This window comes from Arvicanthis niloticus, chromosome 9, assembly GCF_011762505.2.
Source record: "Arvicanthis niloticus isolate mArvNil1 chromosome 9, mArvNil1.pat.X, whole genome shotgun sequence".
NCBI classification, from domain to species: Eukaryota; Metazoa; Chordata; class Mammalia; order Rodentia; family Muridae; genus Arvicanthis; species Arvicanthis niloticus.
This window is the reverse complement of record NC_047666.1, coordinates 3894805-3922346: the sequence shown is the minus strand read 5'-3', so window position 1 is coordinate 3922346 and position 27542 is coordinate 3894805. Positions and strand designations below refer to the sequence as shown.

The window sequence follows — 27542 nt, the reverse complement described above, 5'->3', positions numbered from 1 at the left end:
TAGACTGGCCGTATACTCACAAAGATCTTCCTTCGTTTGCCTTCTGAGTGCTGGTATTAAAGTTGTGTCCCACCTTGGCCTCCTACAGACTCTTAGATGATGCCTGTTAGTATCACTGTCAGCATACTGCATGCCTTAGTTTTGTCAAGAAACTTGAAGCAACAATCTGCCTCAACGTCCCAAACACCGAACTGTATATTTCAGACACAGCAACAACTTTCCCTTATCAAAACCATTTCTCAAACTAACTCTTCATCTCTGTGGCATGTTTATCTTTTATACGTTCACTTCTTTTTTATATTAAATTCCTCTTTTGTTTTCTCTCTTGCTTAACAATATTCAATTCTGTATATATATATATATATATATATATATATATATATATTCAAGCAAATATATATGAACACTTACTCTTCCATTATTTTTTTCTCTTTCCTTAATCAGAATATATGTATGTATGTTTGCATGTATGTATGCATGTACGTATGTCTTCATATGTGTGCATCCTCTCAAACATGTGCATCTGTGTATATAAAATACTACCACCGCACCTCTGTGTTTTCCCACAATCTTGTGCAGTCTACCTCTCACTTTATGCTACTTCTTGAAAAGTCGGCAGATCCTGGAGGGTGATCCTCTGTTGGGAATGAGTACTGCAGCTGGTTAGGATTACTGTTATGCTACATAGTCATTGAGTTACTTCAATTCACAAAGCACTGGAGTTCTAACAGAATGTTAGCAGCTAATGTGTCAAAGGATAGAGTTTAATATAGAACAGGCAGCCAGATGAGGCAAAAATATACCTCTAAACTCCACCCTCCCAATAACTGACTGACCCCAAGAACAACCTACATTAGACAATCCTAAGGAAACACAGAATGCAACAGGTAGAAGGTCAACACAAAGAACAAAGATTGCAATTGTTCTTTTCTGTTATAGGAGATGCATAAATGTAAATTTTATTTTACTATACAATTTTCTCTTCACAGCATTCATTAAGTAGGACTGGGTGAATCTGTTGGACTAAATCCACAATCAAATATTTTCCCTCAAGCTCCATTCTATGAAAACAGCTTTCATTGATTACAGCTGAAGTTTGGAGTACGAGATAAATGTATTCTTACCTTAAAAACAAGTTCTCCTACCAGTCCATTCCATGTCCCGTCTTCTTGTGGGCTCCCATATTTGTGGTCCGGTGCAACATAAATTTCATAGTTAAAACCCAGGTAGTTAGATAGGGCATCCAAAACATCAATGGAGAAGCCCTGGTATTTCTTCGGTTTTCCCAAGACATTTTCAGAGACCATTACAAAAGGCTCCTCCTACATGGAAAAAAAATCTTAGTGTCAATAAACATTGCTCCCTAAAAACAACTCATTCTCTAGCTGATAAAGTGTAAGTCCCACTTCATGCTTTGAAAAAAAATGAACTTGGGAGTAGGGTTTATACATTTTTGATGCATCATGTTATTGAACTGTGCTTAATCACCCTGTTTCTTGTCTTCTCTCAGTTCATCACTGTCAGATCAAAACAGAGATGAATGTAACTAAACTTTTTCAAGAACATGATTTCCTATTTCTTGCTACTTGGGCACAACTTAAGATTCATCAGCAGTGTAACTAACTTTTAAGAAGCTATGGTTTTCCTGTCTCCAATAGACATTTTTTTCACCTGTGTGAAGATAGATAAAAACATTAACATATGTGCAATTCCAAAAATAGCAAATATTCAAGATATAGTTGAATAAAATTTAGAATATCGTACATACTAGAAGTCACTTGGCAAGTAGTTTTACAACTTTGATATAAATATGTTTCATTACAAAAAACAGCTTCTCTATTATAACTACTACTTTAAAAGTCATCTTTTTGATGAGCTAATTTAGCAAATTTGACAAACTGGTTTCATACCCTACTTCTTTCATCTTTTCACATGCTTTAATTTTTAATTTTATTAAATTTGGTACAATTCTCATGTATCCCAGGATGAACTTGAATTTACCATCCTCTTTGTCCTCCTCCAGAGTGTTGGGGTTAAAGGTCTTAGCCACGAGTCCTAGCCTATGAAACACTGAGGACCAAACCTAGTGCTTTAGGCCAGTTACACAAGTACCCTCTCCTAAGTCTGACTTTGCTCCTGACTTTGCTAACACATTGGCTGTTTTTAGTTTAGAGTAGGTGTTAAGTGTGCAGTTGTTTTGAAACACGCTGGTAGATGACAGAAAATTCAATAGTTTATTAATTAATTTTCTAAACTTCTGAGGAAATAATTCAAAGACATTAAAATTTACAGATAGCCATTGTTTGTGTAAATAGTCCATACAGCACCTGGGGAATAACTTGGGTAGAAGCCAATATATACAAAGATTTTTTCTTTGAGTAATTTTTCTGTAGAGACACACAAAGAAGCCATCTTTGATATGCACAATAATATTTTGCTTTTGGCCTTTTCCAGAAGACACAAGTGAACACTCTGTAAAACATTGCCTCTATTTTGAGAATACTCAAAAAGTACCCTGAAAAAAATGTTTTCATACTAAGTGTCAAAAAGCTTCATTTACTGATATTAATGTATACTCAGAAAATCAGTACTAACATTGATGTGTCCTAACAACATGGATATCTTGGATTTGCCCTGCGTTTGCCATAGTGGTTTCTGAAATTACCAGTGTCTCTTCTCTTTTAAAGTTTTATCTATGTATTTACTTTTAAAGATACATTGTCTTAGTGTTATATCAATCAGTAAATAGATAGTAATAGCAAAAGACAATTAAGGGTCCCCACGCCTTTTATATAGTCCCCAACATTAGAACCACTAAGAATAAATGCAACCTATGGCTCTCTGTAATGCTCAGTATGGCCATGTGACTAATTAGAGCTAATGCACTATAAGCCATGTCATATTTGTACCCGTTGTTGCTGTCTTTCTGTGGCTTTTCATCTTGAATGAGCATAAAGTGTCTGGTGCCCTGGAAATGAGCTCATATGCTACACAGAAACAAGGCAGAGAGTTGTATCTCTGACAATTGAGGTGTTGTACCAGACTAGAGTTGTCTTTCTTGGATTATATAATACATTAAAAAATAAATTCCAATATTTTTGTCGAGCTACTGAGTTTTTTCTGTCATGGCAATATTTCATTATGATGACTAATGGCTAATTTTTAGATCAGTAGATTAAATCTCCTGAGAATAAATCATATTTTGTCATATTACTGACTTTTGTACTTTTAATGGCATCATATGATACATGATTGTAAAGTGTAATTTCATGTGTTAATTTTGTAAGTAAAACACATCCCATCCTGACAGAAAGTTCTTTATACACTTTAAAGTTTATAGTAAAACTTCCAGGGCCTATAAACAATTTCAATAAGTAAAGACACTTGTCTCTAAGGCTAACAACCTGAGTTCAACCTTAGAGACACACATGGTAGAAGAAGGAAGTGACTCTCATAGGTTTTCTTCTGACTTCTTCAATAGTGTTGTGGAGTGTACACTGCCTTCTTCCCACCAAAATAAATAAATAGATAAATAAATATAATGAAAATAAAATACACCTTCTGAACAATTGTTAAAGCATTGTATTCTTCATTTGGTTTTGGGACAGAAAAGTTAACCAGTGACTACATATGACAAACTTTCTAAAGTAGCCAGTGAGGTAATTAAAAACAGAAAATATTATAAAAATATAAATTAATATCAAATTTTAGATACATGTATATATAATCAAAGTCTAATAATTAATAGGGCCTTGAAATCTTGTATCATGTTTTAATTGATGATGAAAACATCATCATCATAAAACATGATGATTAAATGACTTATTTCTTCACTTGCAACTTGTTCCAGTGTAGGTAATAAGCTTTAAAAAAAATAATTCATGAAAGATGGTGCCTGACTCTCTTGCTAAAACTATTTAGCCCTGGGAATTCTCTATTTTCATGGGCCTGATCTGATGTACCACAAGTTCTGTAAGGCCACCCTTGGCAGATCATATTACTATATTCAGCAAAAGTATCAGTTGGTATAGGAGGAGAAAAAAACTTTCCATAATAAAAACCATTTGAACAAATTATAATGCCTAAGCCACCTTTACAGAGGATGCTTCAGTCTGAAAGAAGATGAAACACACCCAAATGGACACAGGAAATAACTGATCAGTTAGTCAAAGTAGATCTTAGAAAAAAATAACAAAAGAACAAGAATTAATAAGCATTGTTCAATAATAACTCTTTGTTAATGGTGTCATTTTTCCAATAAAAAGACAGTGAAACATTTGAATTAATAAACAGGGTCTATCCTTTGTTTCTGCATATAACATGCACCTCAACTTCAAGGACAGGCTTTTTCTTGGGGTAAAATTGAAAGAGGCATTCCAAGAAAATAGAACTAAGCAAAAACCAGGTGTGGCCATTTTAATTTTTGAAACAAAGATTTCAAAACAAAACTTGTCAGAAGAGATAAGAAAGGATGTGCCAAACTCATTAAAAGAAAACTTCACTAAGAAGATACTACAATTCTAAACATTCTCATAACAAACTCCAAGACAACTAATCTCATAAAAGAAATATCACTAGTTCCAAAATCATAGATTTTCCTTAATATAGAGATAATATACAGATTTAATCCTCTCCTCTCACTATCAGTCATTTATATAAAATCAACAAAAATCTGAAGTTACATGAGATCATAAGTCTAATAGAGCTGACAAATATTTACAGAACGTTCCACCCAATCAATAAAGAATATTCCTTCTCCTCAGCAGCCTATGGAGTTTTCTCCAAAACGGATCACATATTACGACATAAAGAAACTCCCAATAAATACATAAGAATTGAAATAAAATCCTGCATATCACTGGGCTATGTAGGTAATAAAGATGGATATTGACAGTTATCACAGAGTATACAAACTCATGGAGACTAAACATGGAGACTACTGAATGAAAACTCTATCAAGAGAGAAATCGATAAGAAAATTACACACTCCTGAAGTGGAAGCAAATGAACACAAAGCATACCAAAATCTTTGAGACGGAGAAAAGGGAGCTGGAAGAGTAAAGTTTATAGCACAAAGAGTCTACATCAAGAAACCGAAGCGATTTCATATTAATAACTTAATAATACTTGAATGCTTAAAAGGTAAAAGCAAATAACACCGAGAACAAGTGGGAAGAAATAATCAAACTCAAAACTGAAGTTAATGAAATAGAAATGAAAAATTACAAAGAATTAATGGATAAAGAGTTGATTCTTCAAAAATGAATAAGATTGATAAACATTTAACGTAATTAGCTAAAGGACAGAAAGTGGTGTCCAAGTTAATAATATTAGGAGTAAGGAGAGCAACACTGCAAAGGACACCTAGGAAATTGAAAGAATCATAAGGTCATACTTTTAAATCTTTAGTCCTACCAAACCTGAAAAATCTAAAACAAATAAACAAATCTCTAGATATATATGATCTACCAAAGTAAATAAATAATTTAAATAGACCATAACATCTAATGAGATAGAAACAGTACCTAAGAATCTTCTAACTAATAAAGCCTGGGGCAAATAGGATTCAACGCACAGTTCAACCCGACCTTCAAAGAGGAGCTCACAACAGTACTCAAATTATTCCATGAAAGAAAAACTGACGGACATTTTAAAATTTGTTTTCTGATACCACTCTTACCCTGATACTGAAATCAGACAAAAATGTAACAGAAAGTTGAATTAGTATTATTAAACGGTATTACTTTATTAAATTATGATTATTCAATCATCAGAGATAAATAGGTTTATCATACAAATAAATATACAAAACAAAGCAGAATAAAACAAACCAAAAATACTCTCAATATAATACTTACAAAATAGAGTCAAAAAACATAAAAGTCATTATCTAGCATTGCCAAGTTGGGAGAAAGACAGTTTTTTTTTTTTTTTAAATGGTATGACTCCCTGGTATATTAATCATGGTTCAGGACAAGCTTCATATACAGGAGTACTTGGACAAAATAAACTGTAACCAATGAAAATTTAAAAAAAGAGAGAGAAAAAGAACATGAAGTTAGAGAGGTAGGAAGGTAGGAGTATATATAATTGGGGAGCGAGTAAAATATAAAACTTAAAAATATAGGATGGAAAAACCTTAAAAATAAAAATTAAGACATGTACTACATTGCATAGCACTGGTTTTAGTATTAAATCTATTCATTACTTTATATGAATAAATTATAGATAGTAACATCCCATTGCATATTTGGATATGAAATACCAGCTACACCCTTTCAGCTTTGCTGACAAATCTTTACAGCAATTATTTAACGTAATAAATTGCTATATTTTTTTCTTACTTTTCCCCCTCCCCCTGTATTAATCATAGATTCTTTTTTTATACAATATAATCTATTCCTCCCAGTTCCTCCTACCTTCCATCTCTTCTGGATCTAGTCTCTTTCTGTCTCTCATTAGAAAAGAACAGGCTTTTAATAGATAACAATAAAACATCACAAAATAAAATATAAGATAAAGTAAAACCATCATATTAAAGTTGGACAAGAACAGCCAACAGAAAAAAAAAGATTCCCAAGAAAAGGCACAAGAATCAGAAACCCACTCACTTATACATTCAGGAGCCTCATAAAAGTACTAACTGAAAGCTACAGTATGTATGCAGGGGACCTGGTGCAGACCTGTGTGGGCTCTCTGAGGGATGCTTCCAACTCCCTAGTTCATATGAGCTTTGCTCAGTTGGGTTAGAGCAGCAGTTCTCAAGCTTTATAATGCTGCAATCCTTTATCACTTTATCAGTTCCTCATGTTGTGGTGGGCTCCAATCAAAAAAAATCATTTCATTGCTACTTTGTAACTATAATTTGGTACTGTAATGAATCATAATATATAAGAATCTGATATACAAGATATCTAATATGAGATCCCCCAAACGAGTCAAGATCCACAGGTTGAGAACCACTGTTTTAGAGGGCATTATTCTTTAGGTGTCCTCCATCCCCTCTGTCTCCTGGACTCCTCCTCCTTCCACTTCTGTGGGTTTCCCAGAGCTCTGTGAGAAGCGGTTTGGTGAAGACATATCATTTAAAGTTGTGTGTTCCAAGGTCTCTCTCTCTCTCTCTCTCTCTCTCTCTCTCTCTCTCTCTCTCTCTGTGTGTGTGTGTGTGCGTGCATGTCTGTCTGTCTCTCTCTCTCTCTGTGCGTGAATGTCTGTCTCTCTCTCTCTCTCTCTCTCTCTCTCTCTCTCTCTCTCTGTGTGTGTGTGTGTGTGTGTGTGTGTGTGTGTGTGTGTGTGTGTGTTAGGGCCTAAGCTGGCCCACTTTAGGTGGCCAAAAAATGTTGAGGCCTAAGCTGGAGTCTCACTTTGGGCAGCCAAAAAATGTTGGGAGCCACACTAGTCCCTGTTCAGGCGCCAAAAATGTTGTGGCCCGAGCAAAATGTTGAGGCCCAGGCTGCCCCACGTTAGGCGCCAAAAAATGTTGAGACCTAAGCTCGAGTCCCTGTTCAGACACCAAAAAAAATGTCTCAACCTGAGCAAAATGTTGAGGCCCAGGCTGCCCCACGTTTGAGCAGCCACTGTATCCCGGCCCAAGCTGCCCCTCCGGTCCGCGGGTCGGGGTTCAGCAAGAGCGAGAGTGAGGACAGACTCGAAGAATGCAGACCAGACAGACTGTAATTCAATCCCGTTTATTCTTCAGTCTAAGTCCTAAGTCTTGAGTTCCTAGTGCCTAGTCCCTAGCTTTCAGTTCCTCCAAGTTCCAAGTTACTTCTTCCAAGTTCTCTTCCAAGTGCCTGCTACCTGTCTTCTCTCTGCTGTGTCTGGTTCTCTGTTCTGTTCTGTCTCTGCCTTTTATATGTCTCACTTCTAAGCCATGCCTTTTGGTCACACCTTTAATCATGCCCTTAGGTCTTGTCTCTAAATCTTATCTCTAAATTACACTCTTAAGTCACATACCTTTAATCTCACACACCTTTAATCTCACGCACCTTTAATCTCAAGGTATCTAAACCAAGATTATCGGAGTGTGCTCAGCTGTTGTAGGCTATTGTAATCCATGTCTCATGTCAGAGTATATGGCTCAAGATGGCTGCAAAGCTGATAGCCGCTTTCTGCTAAAAGTCGGCCCCCAGTGTGTGTGTGTGTGTGTATACTTGGCTATGGTTTTCTGTGTTTGTTCTTTTCTGCTGTAGAGGGAAGCCTCTCTGATGATGGCTGAATAAGGTGTTGATCTATGAGTAGAGCAGAATATCATTAAAAGACATTTTATTTTATTTATTTTTTTTTTATAGAACAGTAGTATTTGGTTTTACTCTAGATGTCTGGACTATATAGACTTTCTTCTTTGTTACCTAAGCAAAGTCAGTATGGGTTCAAGCTCATGGAGTAAGTCTTAAGTCAAATCAGACATCGATTGGTTGCTTCCAAAAGGTTGGTTTAACCATTGTCCTACCATATTTTGCAGAGATTATAGATTGGAGATCAAAGGTTTTGTGGTTGGGTCGTTGCTTATTTTTGGCACCCTCTTGAGTGCCTTTCCAAGTCACAGACACAAGAATATGCAGTTGAAGGTTTCATGTAGGAATGAGCTCAATCACTCTCAGTTCATTGAGTTGTGGAGATTTTTGTCTTTAGTGATGGGGACTTTCTGTCAGTTTGTGGAGAACTACCTATTGTCCTAGCAACAACCTGCGTTGTTTGGGGATTTCCCGATATATTGCTATTCCTTCTCACAACAACAACAAAAAATTCTTCTCAAAAGTAACTTTAATTCCACTTTTAAAATAAATACTGATAAAAATAGATGTATATCACAGGTGTGTTTGCAAAATCTGTTGCTTGTAATGGCAACTAGAATTGATTAGCAGTGCTAAATAGAAGTTGTTACACTAAGGATTCTTTTAAGGAAAGTTGATGAATTATTGATGAACATGCCTTTTAAATTTTACACCCTAAATAAACTTTTATTATATCCTTATCCAGATCAATGTTTTAAAAGCTTTATTCTTAAGCTCCATTACAGATTTAGATCACTATTCATAAATTGTAATTCAAGCTCATTGTTCTCTGGAAGGACAAGGAGTCAATATATCAGAGAGGTAAACGCAAACAGTGAGATTAGATTAAAGCTCTGGGAACTATTAAAGGAGATACATGTGCTCAGCTCTGGCGATACCTGGTTTGATTGAAGCATTGTTATATATGCACCTATCTTCAAAATTTATACACTCATTGACGTACCCATTTAATATCCATTGAGCAGCTACTGCTTCAAACCTTGTACTTAATAGAGTAGGCTGATGTAAGAAGTCATGCATAGCACCATCAAAGAACCACAGGCAAGAGAAGGGTGTATGCTCAGTGCACTGAAGATGCAAAGAAGGCTCAACAGAACTCGTGCCAAGGAAGCAACAGAGAAAAAGGGTGAGAACTGCTAAAAAAAAAAAAGAGTAGTAATTCAGGAGCTAACAGTTACCCATTTTTAATACACGTGGAAACAAAAATAAACAGTATTACTTCAAAGACATATAGTAGATTAGAGAAAAAGGAGACATTAAAACCTGTCCCTTCAACTTTATTTGTCTGAATTTCATATTTTGTCATCTTTTGCTCAAAAGCCAAGACTATACACTTATGCAAAATTTCAACACGATTTAGATAGTGTTACAGTACTAGTGCCTCTAGTATCTGAAGGGGAAAAAAGCAAGGCAAGTAATCTAACAACAACCAAATCAAGATGATAGTCCTGTTTGAGTGAGGTTCACACCATTCAGCCTCACACCATTGCTTCTTAGGAGTTTTAAACATAGTTTTTTTTAAAAAAAAAAAAGAAAAGAAAACAAACAACAACTACAAAAAACCAAACAAACAAGCAAACAAAAAACCAGGGACCTTATACAAAAGATACAATACTTTAAGACTGTCGAAATGACAGGCCAACTTGGTGACTGCAGGATGTCTCTGTTAGAATTTCAGACATGAATTATAAGGACAGTAGCATGTGTTTAGAAAATGAGTGGAAACCATTTTATCTGCTAGAAAACTGGAATTTATCTGAAGTGTCATTATGTTTAGAATAGGACTGTTCAGAAATTTGAGAATTAGAAAAGATAACGGCCAAGTTCAGAGCATAGTGGTTAAGTTTCTTATGTGATTAGAATCTGGAAAAGAAAGAATTCATGAACTGAAATAAGTAGAACCTAACAGAAAAAAAAGTACGAACAGAAAATCTCAAAGTGAGAAAAGATGGAGGAGAAACAAAGATCCCGAGACCTTGCAATACGGTGAAGCAGGTGGAGACCTGGGAACTACCCCTCACTCTTGCTGACTGTAAACTAGCAGAACTTTTTTGGGAAACACTGTCATACTGACAGCAGAGAGCTGAGATGCTCATACACAAGTTAGGAACATCTGCTTTTGAGCAATCCCCAGACATATCTCTCTTATGAAAATGTTCATTTCTTTGGCTTGGATGCATGATGGAAGGGGCATATTATTATGTTTAAGAATGTCAATAGGAGCATTAGAATAGACATATCTGAAAGTATTCAAAAAATCCCAATGCCCATCAAAATGGAAAAGTAAAATACACTGTGGTATACTAGTGAATAAAATATCAAAGCTTAAATGTAAGGAACTGGAACTGTACATTAGCATGAATACATTTTAATGACTTAATTTTTAAAAAAATCTTAAAACAACATATCTTAATATCATTTATGAAGCATCCCTAACTAGGTGCAATTCTGTGAGTTAAATAGCCAAGTTTTTATAGTGGACACACTGCCAAGAAAGTCAACCCTCTGAGAGTGAAGCAGAGAAGCCTGGGACAAAGCAATTGGGAAAATGCAAAAGTATGAGTGATTTTTGTCACAATGAGAATTTCTCCTTTTCATCTTGACAGACATTTATTAATGGCTCGTGATTTTTTCTGTACATATGTTTCTCTTATTTACTTTCTCTGCTTCTGTGATTAAATATCCTGACAAAAATCACTTAAGGGGGAAAAAGTTTATTCTGGCTCACAGTTCACATCATAGTTATAACTGTGGGCAACTTGAAGCAACTGAATACACTAAATACACTAAAGCCACAGTCATAAGTATAAAGTAATAAAAGTTTTTACTCAGGTCATTTCTTTTTCTTTTTATTGAATTTACAACTCCTGCCAGGGAGTGGGACAAAACACAGTTGACATGTGTTTCCATCTCAATTACCCTAATGACAATCCCCCCTACAGGCACACCTAGAGACCTGTCTACCTGGGGATGGAGCTCCACTAATTGACAACTGAGGCTACCAAAATTATCCTATATTGTTCAGTAAACAAAAACAAGGAGTCAGTGTGTGAAGACGGACCAGACAATGGGGTGTGCATAAGCCAGTTACTTGCTTCATTAGTAAAAACATCTGTGGGAGACTATGATAATATGCAATAGTAAGAATACAGAATTGTATAATTTGGAGCAAGAGCAGATGAAGAATCCCTTTGCAATTTCCCAGATGACTGGAATTTGTAGTCTGTTTCTGTTTAACACATATTTTCAAAGTCTTCTACTCAAGGGACAGAAGCAGGGAGTTGAGGGAAGAGAAAATCACAAATTCCTGCAGCTAAAATTCATTTTCCAGCAATTAGTTTCAAAGAATATTAATATGACTTGATTGTAAACTGGTACAAAGCTGTCTGAGGTGAAATGAAAACAAGTTATAGAGCCCAATAAACTGATCTCTCAGGTGACAACTTCTCTAGGTGTAGGGTTGTGTGGCTAAAGTAACAACTGCCACCCAACGGCAGCACTTTCTAATTCTGAGGACGTTAGCTTCACGATCCATAGACCTGCCTGTAGAAAAGGGTGTTGTGGCACTGGAGCACTTTTATATTATCAAAGATTTATTCACATCACTTGTAACATCATTTGATAATAACTTCATAATTTTGAACTTGTATTCAGTCACTTAAAAAAATCTCGTGCTAATTGCTAAGTTGATTCATAGCACTGCGTGTCCCTTGCAGATTCTGTGGTTAATTCTCACTTTAATTGTTGCCGGTGATAGAGGTTTGTTTTAAGTATGGTATTTTTGATGAGTACAATCTGCAAGCTCTCCTGCCAAAGCTTTATTAAGGATTATTAGGAGCCTTCATAATGCATGACTGCCCAGAATGTCAGGATGGCCCACACCAGGGACGAGTTGCTAGAAATGCCTTAGAATTCTGCTCACACACAACTCAAAGCCATTATGAAAAGAATGAGAATATTTCTAAATGGCTTCTTCAAAAATGTTGTGCCATAAAACATGTTCTTGGCTGTAGCAAACGAGAGTTGTCTTTGTGCATGGTGGGAGCTCACATTTTGTTTAGTGATGACACGCTCTACTTTGATATATGCAGAATTAATGACTACCATTCCCCTTAGGGAAAAAACTCATTATCTCATCTAAAGAATATATGAGTACTTTATAAGTTCAAAACATCAGAGATAGGGAATTTGTTACTAAGGCGATTAGGATAAGAAATAAAATGTAAGGAGCTGCATGAGAAGAAGGAGCCACTCTAAGGTTATGAGGGAGCTATCCCCAGTGGCTCAGGAGGGGAGAAGAGCAGATATAGTGAAAACTGAAGGAAACATTGCAAAGGGAAGTTTTGAGGAAGATCTGACAGAGAAGCAGCTGCTTCACAAATATGGGACTGAACTTAGTTTTTTCTTTTATTTACATATGGACTGTTTGCCTTTGTATGAATGTACGTGCACCACATGAATACCTGTTGCCTGTGAAATCCAAAAGAGTTGGATGCCATGAAACTGCATTTATGAATGGTTGTAAGCTGCCATTTGGATGCTGGGAACCAAACCCAGGCCCTCTGCAAGAGCAGCTAATGCTTTTAACCACTGATCCATCTATCTAGTCAAAGCTTAGTTTTAATAAAGTCATTGAATACATACATATATTTATATATATGTATGTACATATATATACATGTGTGTATATACATATATTTATATATATGTATACACACACACTTACACACATATATACATATATTACATATATGTTATATATGTATATATATGTGTGTATATATACATATATGTATATTTATGTGTATATATATACATATGCTAATGGCATAAAGCCAAGTGTCTGTGTAGAGCAAAGCTGAAACACGGTTTGAAGGCCATGGTGATAAGTTTACGTATTCCTTCAACAAAGATGGGTAGCTATGGAGATGTACAGCAGATGGGATCTGAGCAGAGGAGTGACATTGTGTGACATGTTTTATATATATATATAAATATATGACATGTTTTATATATATATCCGACAATAAGATTCAAATATTAGTGGTAAAAGTAAATTCATATATGTACATTTATATTATATAATATATTTTATATATAATACACACACACAATCCCAAATGTTATATATTATTTCTAATTTCTATTTTGTGCTTAGTTATTTAAATGGAAAAGAAACCTTTTAGGTTGGAGGCAAAACTATCAGTGGACAAAATATTTCAATTCTAAAAATGAAATTCTTGATTTTAGACATTGCTTTCAAAAAAGGCCACATATTACAGGACATTAGAATCTAAATGGACAATGAACAAAATTTATTTTTGTACAGAAGAATTTGAAATAACAGTAGTATTCTATAGCTGGGGATGAAAGTTTCTGTAGACTCCAAGGCAATTACTGCAATGTTCAGCTCATTGCTGCTCCTGACTGCTTTCCAAAGAATACATCCAGAGGTGCACAGTAGCAACTATACAGTGCACAGTGTACTCTGGAGCATTTGTAAAGGCCACCAGGGCAGATAACTTTCAGAGATCCATTATCTGGGGGAAAGTGAACAATAGCATCCTGCTTCTGTTCAGAGATGGACTGTACCAGATAACAGAAACTGAAAGCTCATCTGTAAAGACCTTGGCAACTTTGGACTTCAGAGTGATATTTATAAACTTTAGCTGATGTGGCCATGTTCTCATTATGAAATCATAAAAAAATAATGATCAAAATTTATGATAATACCCATTTTCTGACAGGATACAGAAACAATAAACACAAACTGTGCCTAATTGAATATACCCAAAATATATGCAAGTGTTAAAATCAAACTCTAAATAAAAATTTAAAAGTATTTTGGGAATAGTGACATATTTAACCAAATCAATGACCATTATAGAGATATTTTAAAACCTTAAGCCTACTTGAAAGAGAAATGACAAACAATAGTACAAAAAAATCTTATGTGGATTATGCGGAACACACCCATCATCTTGAATGTGATGCTTTACTGTGCTTTCTATTGCTGTGATAAAGACTATGACCAAAAGAAACCCAGGGAAGTAAAGGGTGTTTTCATCTTATATATTCCAATCACAGCCTTGATAATGTGTTAAGGGAATTCAAGTTAAGAACTCAAGGCAGGAAACTGGAGGCTGAAATTGAAGTAGAGACCACAGAGGAATGCTGTATACTAGCCCGTTTCTCATGGCTTGCTCAGCCTGCTTTCCTCTACAACACAGAGCCACACACTTCAGAGTGGCATCACCTCTAGGGCTCTGGCCTCTTCCATATGGATCATTAATCAAGAAAACATCTCACAGATTTGTCCACAGTCTAATTTGATGAAGGCGTTTGCTCAACTGGGGCTTCCTCTTCTCAAAGAAACTCCATCTTGTGTCAAGTTGTCAAGAAAGAAAAAGAAAAGAACAAGAAGACCACCAGAACACATGGTAAAGAGTGATGAGAAGGACAACTAATAGCCTGGTCAAGGCATCTGTGATAACTGGCTCTAAGAGCCTTTATAAACCCAGCTTTCACCATGGAGGATGAGTGTGTATACTCTGGGTGAGAGTTTCAGGGATACTTTTGAAAGAAGAGTCATAGTGTGTTTGGAGCTAATGGCATAAAGCCAAGTGTCTGTGTAGAGCAAAGCTGAAACACGGTTTGAAGGCCGTGGTGATAAGTTTACGTATTCCTTCAACAAAGATGGGTAGCTATGGAGATGTACAGCAGATGGGATCTGAGCAGAGGAGTGACATTGCGTGACATGTTTTATCAATCAACTATACCATGAATGATTGATATTCAGAATTCAGAATTAAATTCGGAAGCATTAAGAAGAAATTTCTAAATCACGTGTGAAGGAAATCTCGGTGTGTTTTTTGGAGGTGAACCTGTTGTGATTGGCAGTTTGGGCTATGGTTTTAAAGCTTGAAGCTATCACCTAGAGCTCCACAATAAAGGTGCAGTATTGGGAAGAGGGTGGACTTCTGAGAGTCTCCATGAATGATTTGTATTTGGAGTGTGTATCATTTGTAATCCTAGTAGAGAAACTAAAGTTTTGAATCAATAAAGAAAAGTCCTCAAGGTGAACATTCAATACAGAATCAAAGATAGTGTTTTATAAAGACCTAAAGCAGTGAATACAAAATCAATACACATTCATAGTAGCAGGAAATGAAAAAAAAATGTGTACTTGTATAAAATCCTGAAACTTGCTACTTACAATCATTTAAAAGACAAATAATATTATAAAATATTATAAAAGTAATAACTATTATAATCATATCATTTGGTGCTTAGATACTGAGAAGACATAGTTTAAAAGCAAACATTGACAATGAACTATTTACTTTTGTTCTCTTAAAACACCTTTGGGAAATTCAAATTAGAATAAAAAGAAACATTTTGTTTATCTTTTATCAGATTGGCGTTCATAAAAGAGAATGCTAATCTTTTTGAACAGCATGTGGGACATGGGCTTCTCAGACACCAATTAGGCGAATTCAAGTCAAAGCTTGTATGCCAGCTCATGGGAGTAAACACTACAAGTGGCAAATGGTGACAAGAGGATCACCATGAGATTGAGGCCAGTCTCTTATAGAATGAGACTCTGTCCCCTAACCGCACATCTCCAAGATTTCCGTAACACAAATTTACATTCAGAAAGTGAATACCTCCAAATATGTTTTCGTTTTGACTGCAATTCCACAGCTCAGAAAAAGAATATCGTGTGAGGAAGCAAATCTCAAACAAGCTTAAGAATGTATCTTAAAAATAACTTATTTTAAGTTTCCGGGGGGGGGGGGTGTGGAGACATCCAAAATGTTTTAGGAATTGGACTGGGAAGTTTAGAAAAGTGTAAGAGACTTTAGGCAAGACTAGTGTATAACTTTTTCTTCCTTCAGTGCTTCCAAACCCTTCACACAGTCATCTGTTCAAAGCTGGACTTCAGGTTATTTTTATGAGAAATGAGAATCTCAGCTTAAGAATTATTTGTGTCTCTTTGTGTGGCAAAGGATTCAAAATATTACTGCAATAAAATTGCTTTTGACTGCATCCCTAGAGTTTGATGAATGAAAAATAAAAATGTCAAGTTGTAGCAGTTAAAATGCTAGCACTGGAAGACAGTCCTGTGAATAAGCTTATGGATATTTGAATTGGCTATAAAATGTATTCATTAAGTAGCTGAGAAAGCATTATTCATACCTTTTAGGTGAAATTCTCTCATTACACTACAAATTTAATGTGTATATTGCTAAATTGGATGAAAAATATCCAAAACTACCCACAACATTACAAATGCTTTAAAATAAGTAATAATAGTGTAAATACTAACATCAACAAATATCCTATAGGATATAATCTTCATAAAATACTTTTAAATAGTTTTTGTATATTATATCAAATAGTTCTATTCATTTGATACTATAATTGCCCTGATTTTTTATAGATATGATAACTTAGTTTGGGTAGTGACAGACATTGTGTACTTTTTATTGATGCACCTTCCTCTTCCTGTAGGTTGGTGTGATTTTGTGTGGGGATGCTTGTGCACACTAAGGGCAGAGGTCCATACAAGGTGTCTTCCTGAGGCACTCTCAATCTTATTTCTTTTTTGTTTGTTTGTTTTGTTTTGTTTTTGTTTTGTTTTTTGAGACAGGGTTTCTCTGTGTAGCCCTTCCTGTCCTGGAACTCACTCTGTAGACCAGGCTGGCCTGGAACTCAGAAATCCACTGCCTCTGCCTACCAAATGCTGGGATTAAAGGTGTGTGCCACCACTGCCCGGCCTCCACCTTATTTCTTGAGACAAGATCTCCTACACTGGCAATCTACTGAGCTCTTGAGACCCACCTATTTCTGTCTCCCCAGTACTGGGTTCTAGACATTTGAGGCTACGTATTGGAGATTTAAACTAAGGTTCGCCTATTTGTCTGATAGCAACTTTACCCAACAAACCATCATCCTGATCTATATACATTGAATTCTATTTCACCTTTAGTTATGAACCATTTGCCAATCTCACATCCTCCAGGAAAATTATACTTAACTACACTAATGCTTGTCTTCTATTTTATTTAAATTTTTCTTGTTGAATGTGGAATCATTGTTTTTTTACTAAACAATGTGAATAATAAATGAGTCTGAAACATGAAGAAGAGGACTTTCCATGAAGTGTGTCTTCATTCTCATTACTTCATCACTGATTCAGTTTTCTGAATAATCTTTTGATCATTGCTATGTTACAAACAATAGAGAGCTAGAATTTGAAGATAGAATACATATGTATGAATTAACAAAGCTTGAGAGAGAACTTCAAATTTGAATCCATGTGTCTCAGGCTAACATCTGGATGCTTGTCCACCCACTAATTTATAACGCATTCATCAACTTTTCCTACTCTCCATGTGAATGCAGGTTCCTAACCTGGCCAAAGGGGTAGAAATGAATCGGGTATAGGAAGGAAGAACTTGGGGTAGTTTTTGTTTTAAACAAATGGAAAAATTCGACTTTCTGCTCTGTACTTTTATACATTAAATTTAAAATACTGCATAATTTCTACATCTTTCAAGTCACATTTTAAATTTAGTTAGTAGTTTTACCAGTGAAGTTATTTGAAATCTTATCTGAACTATTATCATAAAATTACATCAGAGACTCCTGTAAATACAACTGCTATGACCCTTCTCCTAAGCATCCTTGCTATTCTTAGGTAGATACACATGACCCACCAGATCTAACCATACCTGTAGCTTTTTTGATAAGATACATTATCAGTTGGATGTGAGTTGTGAGCAGAGGGAAAAATATAGATCCATTTTCATTTTTCTACATGTAGACATCTAATTAGGCTAGCACTATTTGTTGAAGATGCTTTTTTTTTTTCATTTTATGGTTTTGTCTTCTTTAACAAAAATCAAATGTCCATAGGTATATGGGTTTATTTCTCTATCTTCTATTCAATTTCATTGATCAATGTATCTGTTTCTGTACCAATAACATTCAGTTTTTATCACTATTGCTCTGTAGTACAACATGAGGTCAGGGATGGTGCTTTTTTGTTCAGGATTATTTTGGCTATCCTGGATTTTTGTTTTGTTTTTTTGTTTGTTTGTTTGTTTGTTTTACCATATGAAGTTGAGACTTGCTCTCTCAAGTTCTGTAAAAAAATGTGTTGGAATTTTGATGGTGAGTGCATTGAATCTGTGGATTGCTTCTTGTAAGATGGTCATTTTTACTAGGTTAACCCTAAAATTTATCCTGTCTACAGGAAACGCAGGCATGGGGGATTGAGCAGAGACTGAGGGAATGGCTAGCAAATAACTGACCAAACTTGAGACCAAACCCATGCGCAAACTCCCATCCCTGACACTATTAATGATGCTCTATTATGCTTATAGACAGGAGCATGCTGTCCTTTGAGAGGCTCAACCCTCTCAGCTAACTTGTATAGACACCCATAGCCAAACAGGGGATGGAGCTTGGGGTATCTTATAGGAAGAAGGATTGCTGGCCCCAAAGTGGGTAGAAACTCCATAGGAAGACCAACAAATTCAACTAACCTGGACCCTTGGGTCTCTCAGAGTCTGAACCACCAACCAAAGAACATACATGGGCTGGACATAGGCCTCCTTACATATATAGCAAATGGGCAGCTTGATCTTTATGTGGGTCCTGAAGAACTGGAATGGGGAACTATACCAAAAGCTGTTGCCTGTATGTGGGATATGTTCTTCTAACTGACTTGCCTAGTTCGGCCTTAGTGGGAGAGGAAGCGCTTAGCCTCACAGAAACTTGAAGTGCCAGTGTTGGGGGGGATAACGGGGTGGGTTCCCACCAGCTTGGGGGAGAATGGTAGGGGGAGGGGTGGAATTGTGGGAGGGAGCAATGAGCAGGATCTAAAGTAAATAAGAACAAATAAATTTAAATTAAAAAATACACTATCAGTCTTTACTTTGGAATATTCTGCAAGTTTCTGGTCTCAAAGACTTCTACTTGGATCATGTAGAGGGGATGTCTTTCTTTCTCCTGCTCACATCTGCACTTCAATTGATTTGCAGGCCCTAAGCACTGACCTAACTGAAGAGAGGAAAAGTTTCTCTTCGCACAGTCTTTTTTCCTTCTTCCCACAGAACAAAGATAGCCTTTTTTCTAAAAGAAAGTTGAATGGGATGAAGTAAATGATAATTTTGCCAGGCCCATTCTAGAGACTTTGTAGAAACTACTCTGACTAGGCAGCTGCCTGTCTGCCTGATCTAAAGGCTTTGAGGGAAAGGTGACAGGTTTTCTATTTCTGGTGAGCTGAATGCCTCTTCCTTTTGATTCTATTATCAAGCACAGTGGGAAACTCAAAAGGAAAGCTGTCCTGTACAGAGGGCAGAAACAGCAGAGTGAAAGCCAGGTATTTAAAAGCCAGAAACAAATTTGCAGGGATTTCCAGAAAGAAAAAAAATAGACTCCCAGACTGGAAATGTCATCAAAATCAATAATAAGCTACATAAAATATTTTTGGTATTCTTATGAGGAATCATATGGAAATAGATTACGGCATTGAATTAATTATGGGAGTTGCATCTTATAAACTTAGGAGAACGTTCCTATTATTTTATTGGACAATATAAAGATGTATGGACTCCTACACCCATCACTGTGGTTGATTGCATAACCAGCTGGAATATATATAAATATATAAAATATAAATATAAATATATATATATATATATATATATATATATATATATGTCAGTCTTAATACTTACCCAGCTTCTTAGATTATTTATTATATAAAGTAAATGAATTTAAGGATGGTGAAAAAATGTCTAGATCTTGTTTTCTCCTGAATTCTTTCAAATATATCATAAAAGTGTCCTTAAATATGAAAATACATATACCGAAAGACAACTAAGTTCTTTGGGCCGATGACCAAGGTCATTCTTAAAATTATGAAAAGATTCACAAAACAAAGGTAATTTTCTTGGTAGATAATAACTTTTCCATTCTCCTGTAAATAAGTCAAAGATTTCTCTTTCCATGCTAATTGGTTGCTTTTTATCTAGCTTGGGCCTCAGACCATTCATAGTCAATAGTTCATTTCTTCAAGTGCTTAATTGGCCATGATATTGTAGACTATATTTGGCTTCATACAACACTATAGTTATTATTTTTAATTGAACCTCAGAGTGCATTTCTCAATATAAGAATCAATGAAAAAATTTTAGTCTGAGCATTTAATTGTCCCAATTCAAAATGAGTGCCTCAAGGAATGTTTAAAAATAGAGAGAAAGAAAAGAACGAAACTTCTGATCATAAAAGGAAGAAGGGGGAAAAGGCTTGAAATTACATGGACAGGTCTGGAGAGATGAATCAGGGGGTAAGAGCATTTTTCTGCTCTTACAGAGGAATGAGATTTGTTCCCAGTACCCACGCAGCAGATCACAGCCATCTATAACGCTAGACAGAGGATGTCTTTGCTTTCTTCTGTCCACACATGTACATGCAGGGACACATGAATACACATTAATAAAGAAAGGAAGAAACTATAAGGTTCTGCTCCTACTGTCTTCATCCGGAGCTCCAAAATGTCTTGGTGAAAGGTTTGAAGCATGCAAGAAACACAAGCCTCATTCAAGTATCTGGAGTCCACTGCTAAGTTAAAATAATTATTCAGAAACTAATGCAAAGAAATTGCGGGCACACATTAAATTCTAAGTTGTTGAATTTCAAATGATAATTAAAAGGCCAAGCTGATGCTCTTCTGGGAACAAATACATTTGCTTTCTTTCTTTGATCAACTTTTTCATTTCCAAGACCTCTTGGCAAGAAGGTGATTCTCCTGCTTCCCTTCTCTCCAGCAAAAGCTGAATACTAATAGCAAACTCACCGGGCAACTATTCTCAGACTGCTTCATTCACGAGGCATCTCTGTTCATTTTCCACCACCCTAGGAGACCATTTACTGTAATGGGAAGTGATTGGATAAATCTTTCACAACTTGCTGAAATCTGTTACTGTACCTAGAATGCATTAGAATCTTATCAAGGAGTAACTTTCTCTTTGGGAATGATGTTTTTATCTACTTGACAGGAGCTAAAGTCACTTTGAAAGAGGAATTCTTAACTGAGAAAATGTCCCACAAGACTGGGCTGTGGGCAAGCCTATGGTACATTTTCTGGACTGATTAATGTTGTGGCATCGCAGTGCATTATGTTAAAAATATTTGTTACATTGTAAGAGACTGAAACTTTTGCTAGACTTCACAGCAAGAGTTGATAACACACTTGAAATTTTAGCCAGTTATCCTACTATGTACTTAGTACTCATCTGATTGTTTAACCTGCTTTTAAGAGGGGTTGGGAAGAGCACCCTCTCAGAGGAAAAGCAGAGGGGGGATTGGGTGTAGCAACTCTTGGAGGAGGGACTGGGAAGGGGTACAGCATTAGGAATGTAAATAAATAAAATATGTTTTCTTTTAAAGTGAGAACATGAAATAGCTGAACTTACTTGCCTGAGATTTTCCAAGAGGTCAGCATTTAGAACCTAAATTAATGAATTGCTATAATCTTAAATTATGTATTCTTCCATGTCCCCACTCCAGAGTGTTTTCATGAGTATTAAATAATTTGCTGGATAGAAAATTGGCTAAATGAGGCCTTATAATACTATCCACCATAAATGCTGAAATTAGCATTCAGATATTGTTTGATAATGTTTGTTTCTTATCTGGGTCAGACTTAATCCATTATAAAAACAGTGTTATGGGTTCTAAAAGTAAGTAGGCTGTGCAAGACATGAGAAGCAAGTCAGGAAGCAGCACCCACCATTGCCTCTGTATCATCTTTTGCCTCAAGGTTCCAGCCTTGCTTGACTTCCTGTCCTAACTTCCCCCAATGAACTATGATTTGGAGGTGTGAGCCAAATAAACCCACTCCTCCCCAACTTGCTCTTTGGTCATAGTGTTTCATTGCAGCAATAGAAACCCTGACTAAGATAGTGTCTTTATTCCTTCTCCCTTTATGTTTCTTTTGTACAATAAAAGAGGTCAAAGACCTTTGCTGGTGCAGAAACATTCAAAGAGACAGACACAGACACACAGTGGTAGATTCAAAAATAGCCACCAGGCAGACAAAGATGCAGAGTCATACAACAAACAGGAATTATAATAGACACAGGAAGAATGAAGTAGAGAATTCAGATCTAGGCATGTTCTTGGTTAAATGACTGTGAGGGGAGGTGCTTTCATATCTTTGCTCATTATATTATTGGTGACTCTGAGTTTGTTATTAATGAGCTCAAAATGACTACAATGTAGAAAGCTCCAGCTTAGTATGGGTGGTGCCTGGGAAGGTAGTTTTGGGTATTATAAGAAAGCAGACTGGGCAAGCCATGGAGAACAGGCCAATAAACATTACTTCTCCATGGATTCTGCCTCAGTGTCTGCCTCCAAGTTCCTACCTCAAGTTGTTACCCTGACATCTCTAGATGATGGACTATGAGTTGTAAGTAAATGAACCCTTTCCTCCTAAAGTTGCTTGTGGCCAGTGTGTTATCGCAGCAGTAGAAACTCTGGGTAAGACAGATGTGTTCTAAGACTGTGGTCTCTAGTTACTTATTGAAAGGGAAAATTGTGTTCTCCCATCATCATTTTAAGGTTGATATTGCTTTGGGGGATTTTAATATGAAAATGTACTATGGAAGATTTTGCAGACTGAACTTGCACTGAACTTGCAGACTGAACTTGACTAAAAGCACTCTATATTGATGAGCTGTGAAATGCTGTACCCAGAGAGCTGAGATCTCTGTGGGCTATCTTAGCCCCTTTAGAATACGAATTTATTTTAACCTTTGTATTTGGTCTAATATTTGAATGGTCAGTAGGTAAACCCAAAGGAATATTCTGAAAGATTACTGGACTACCAGCCTACCAAGCATGCTGTAGAATACTCGAAATCTGTACAAAAGATTTCTTCATTTTCTTTGGCCTGAGTGATAAAGAAGCATCATTATATCAACCAAGTACCTTAATCTAGAACTTTCATTGGAAGTTCAAATTTCTTCCACTTTAAAAATGCTTCTCTCTCTCTCTCTCTCTCTTTTTTTTTTTTTGAGATTTATTAGTTTTCAATATCTTGTCCTTTTACATAAAATTCAAGTATTTCGAGATGTCTGTATGGTCTGGACTATCTTTCCAGCCTTCCTTGTTCTAGTTCACTTTCCTTAATGCTCAGGCACATGCATTCTCCCTCTGTTTCTTTCTTTCTCTTTTTTTTCCTTTTTTATAGGATATTTTATTTACATTTCAGATGTTACCCCCTTACCCCATAACCCCAGGCAAGAAAACCCTATCTCATCCTCCTGCCTTCAACTTCTACACCCCCACTCCTACCTCCCACCCTCAAATTTCCCCCCTCCCCACTCAGTGTTCAGCATCCATGGGACCAAGGATCTCCTCTCCCACCTATGCCCAACAAGGCCATCCTCTCCTACATATACAGCTGGAGCCATGGGTCCCTCCCTATGTGCTCCCAGGCTGGTGGTTTAGACCTTGAAGAGCTCTGGTTGGTTGGTATTGTTGCTTTCCTCATGGGGCCACAAAAACCTTTCAGCTCCTTCAGTCTTCTCTCTACTCCTTTATTGGGAACCATTTGATCAGTTCAATGGTTAGCCGTCAGCATCTGCCTCTAAATATTCTCTGGCAGACCTCTAAGGTGACAGCTATATCAGGTTCCTGTCAGCATGCACTTCCTGGCATCCACATCAGTGTCTACCTTTGGTGACTGCACATGGAATGGATACCCAGGTGCAATAGTCTACAGACGGCCCCTCCTTCAGGTTCTGTTCCACACTTTGTCTCCATATTTGCTTTCTTGAGTATTTTGTTACTCCTTCTAAGAAGGACTGAAGTACCCACACTTGGTCTTCCTTCTTTATGAGCTTCATGTGGTCTGCGAGTTGAATCTTGGGTATTTCAAGCTTATGGGCTAATATCCAATTATCAGTGAGTGAATACCATGTGTGTTCTTTTGTGATTGGATTACCTCACTCAAGATGATATTACCTAGTTCCATCTATTTACATAGGAATTTCTTGAATTCATTGTTTTTAATAGCTGATTAATACTCCATTGTGTAAATGTACTACATTTTCTGTATCCATTCCTCTGTTGAAGGACATCTGGGTTCTTTCCAACTTCTGGCTATTATAAATAAGGCTGCTATGAACATAGTGGAGCATATGTCCTTGTTATATGATGGAGCATCTTCTGGGTATATGCCCAGGAGTGGTATATCTGGGTCCTCAGGCAATGCTATGTCCAATTTTCTGAGGAACCACCATACTGATTTCCAAAGTGGTTGCACCAGCTTGCAAACCTACCAACAATGTCGAGGTGTTCCTCTTTCTCCACATGCTCACCAGCATCTACTATCACCTGAGTTTTTGATCTTAGCCATTCTGACTGGTATGAGGTGGAATCTCAGGGTTGCTTTGATTTGCATTTCCCTGATGACTAAAGATATTGAACATTTTTTTAGGTGCTTCTGGGCCATTCGAGTTTCCTCAGTTGAGAATTCTTTATTTAGCTCCGTACCCCATTTAGATAGGGTTATTTGGTTGCCTGGAGTCTAATTTCTTGAGTTCTTTGTATATATTGGATATTAGCCCTCCATCGAATGTAGGATTTTCCCAATCTGTTGGTTGCCATTTTGTCCTATTGACAGTGTCCTTTACTTTACAGAAGCTTTGCAATTCTATGAGGCCCCATTTGTCAATTCTTGATCTTAAAGCATAAGCCATTGGTGCTTTGTTCAGGAACTTTTCCCCTGTGCCTAAGTATTTGAGGGTCTTCCCCACCTTCTCTTTTATTAGTTTCAGTGTATCCTGTTTTATATGAAGGTCCTTTATCAACTTGGACTTGAGCTTTGTACAAGGAGATAAAAATGGATCAGTTTGCATTCTACTACATGCTGACCTCCATTTGAACCAGCATCATTTGTTGAAAATGTTGTCCTTTATTCACTGAACAATATTAGCTCCTTTGTCAAACATCAAGTGACCATAGGTGTGTGGGTTCTTTTGTGGATCTTCATTTCTATTCCACTGATCTTCCTGCCTGTCCCTGTACCAATACCAAGCAGTTTTTATCACTACTGCTCTGTAGTACAGCTTGAGGTCAGGGATGGTGATTCCCCCAGAAGTACTTTTATTGTTGAGAATAGGTTCTTGATATCCTTGGGGGGTTTTTGTTTGTTTTTTGTTATTCCAAATGAATTTGCAAATTGTTCTTTCTATCTTTATGAAGAATTGATTTGTAATTTTGATGGGGATTGCATTGAATCTGTAAATTCCTTTTGGCAAGATGGCCAATTTTACTATATCAATCCTGCCAATCCACAAGCATGAGAGATCTTTCCATCTTCTGAGAGCTTCTTCAATTTCTTTCTTCAGAGACTTGAAGTTCTGCTCATATTGATCTTTCACTTGCTTGGTTATATTCACACCAAGGTATTTTATTTTATTTGTGACTATAGTGAATGGTGTCATTTTTCTAATTTCTTTCTCAGCCTGTTTATCCTTCGAATAGAGGAAGGCTACTGATTTGTTTGAGTTGATTTTATATGCAGCCACTTTGCTAAAGTTGTTTATCAGGTTTAGGAATTAGTTCTCTGGTGGAAGTTTTAGGGACACTATCATCTGGAAATAGTGAAATTTTAACTTCTTCCTTTCTTATTTGTATCCTTTTGACTTCCTTTTGTTGTCTAATTGCTCTGGCTAGGTCTTCTAGTACTATATTGAATAGGTAGGTTGAAAATGGGCAGCCTTGTCTAGTCCCTGATCTTAGTGGGATTGCTTCAAGTTTCTCTCCATTTAGTTTGATGTTGGCTACTGGTTTGCTGTATATTGCTTATACTATGTTTATATATGGTCCTTGAATTCCTGATCTTTCTAAGACTTTTACCATGAATGGATGTTGAATTTTGTGAAATGCTTTTTCAGTATCTAGTGGGATGATCATGTAGATTTTTTCTCTGAGTTTGTTTATGTAGTGGATTACATTTATGAATTTCTGAATATTGAACCATTCATGCATTCCTGGGATAAAGCTTATTTGATCATGATGGATGATTGTTTTGATGTGTTCTTAGATTCAGTTTGAGAGAATTTTATTGAGTATATTTTTGCATTGATATTTCTAAGGCTGATTGGTCTGAAGTTCTCTTTCTTTGTTGTGTCTTTGTGAGGTTTAGATATGAGTGTGATTGTAGCTTCAGAGAATGAATTGGCTAGCATTCCTTCTGTTTGTATTTTGTGAAAAAGTTTGAAGAGAATTGGTATTAGGTCTTCCTTGAAGGTCTGATAGGATTTTGCACTAAAAACATCTGGTCCTGGACTTTTTTTGATGGGGAAACTTTTAATGACTGCTATTTCTTTAGAGGTTATGGGATTGTTTAGATTGTTCATTTGTTCCTGACTTAACTTTGGTGCCTGCGATCTGTCTGGAAAATTGTCCATTTCATCCAGACTTTACAGATTTTTTTGAGTGTAGGCTTTTGTAGTAGGATGTGATGATTGATTAAATTTCCTCAGTTTCTGTTGTTATGTCTCCCTTTTCAGTTCTGATTTTATTAATTTTTGATACTTTCTCTGTGGGCTTTGGTAAGTCTGGATAAGGGTTTATCTATCTTGTTGATTTTCTCAGAGAAGCAGCTCCTGGGTTTGTTGATACTTTGTATAGTTCTTTCTGTTTCTACCTGGTTGATTTCAGCCCTGAGTTTGATTATTTTCTGCCTCCTACTCCTCTTTGGTGTATTTGCCTGTTTTTCTTCTAGAGCTTTCAGGTGTGCTGTCAAGTTGTTAGTATATGCTTTCTCCAGCTTCTTTTTGTAGGTACTTAGAGCTATGAGTTTTCCTCTTAACATTGATTTCATGGAGTCCCACAAATTTTGGTGTGATGTGTCCTCATTTTTATTAAATTCTAAAAAGTCTTTAATTTCTTTCTTTATTTCTTCCTTGACCAAATCATCATTGAGTAGAGCATTGTTCAGTTTCCATGTGTACGTGGGCTTTGCATTGTTTTTGTCATTATTAAAGACCAGCCTTAATCCATGGTGATTCCATAGGATGCAAGGGATTATTTCAATATTTTTATATCTGTTGAGGACTGGTTTGGAACCAATTATATGGTCAATTTTGGAGAAGGTACCACAAGGTGCTGAGAAAAAGTTATATTCTGTTGTTTTAGAATGAAATGTTCTATAAA

The 27542-nt window shown here is 36.3% G+C and overlaps 1 protein-coding gene across 2 annotated transcripts in view; it reads right to left on the bottom strand.

Moving 5' to 3' along the window:
* Positions 1-27542, bottom strand: part of Grid2 (glutamate ionotropic receptor delta type subunit 2) — a 1355396-nt gene that overhangs the window by 341173 nt on the left and 986681 nt on the right. For both annotated transcript variants that reach the window (XM_034512535.2, XM_034512534.2), the window contains exon 10: positions 1125-1322. In XM_034512535.2, the coding sequence (XP_034368426.1) occupies positions 1125-1322 (198 nt within the window). The remainder of the gene's footprint in view (positions 1-1124; positions 1323-27542) is intronic.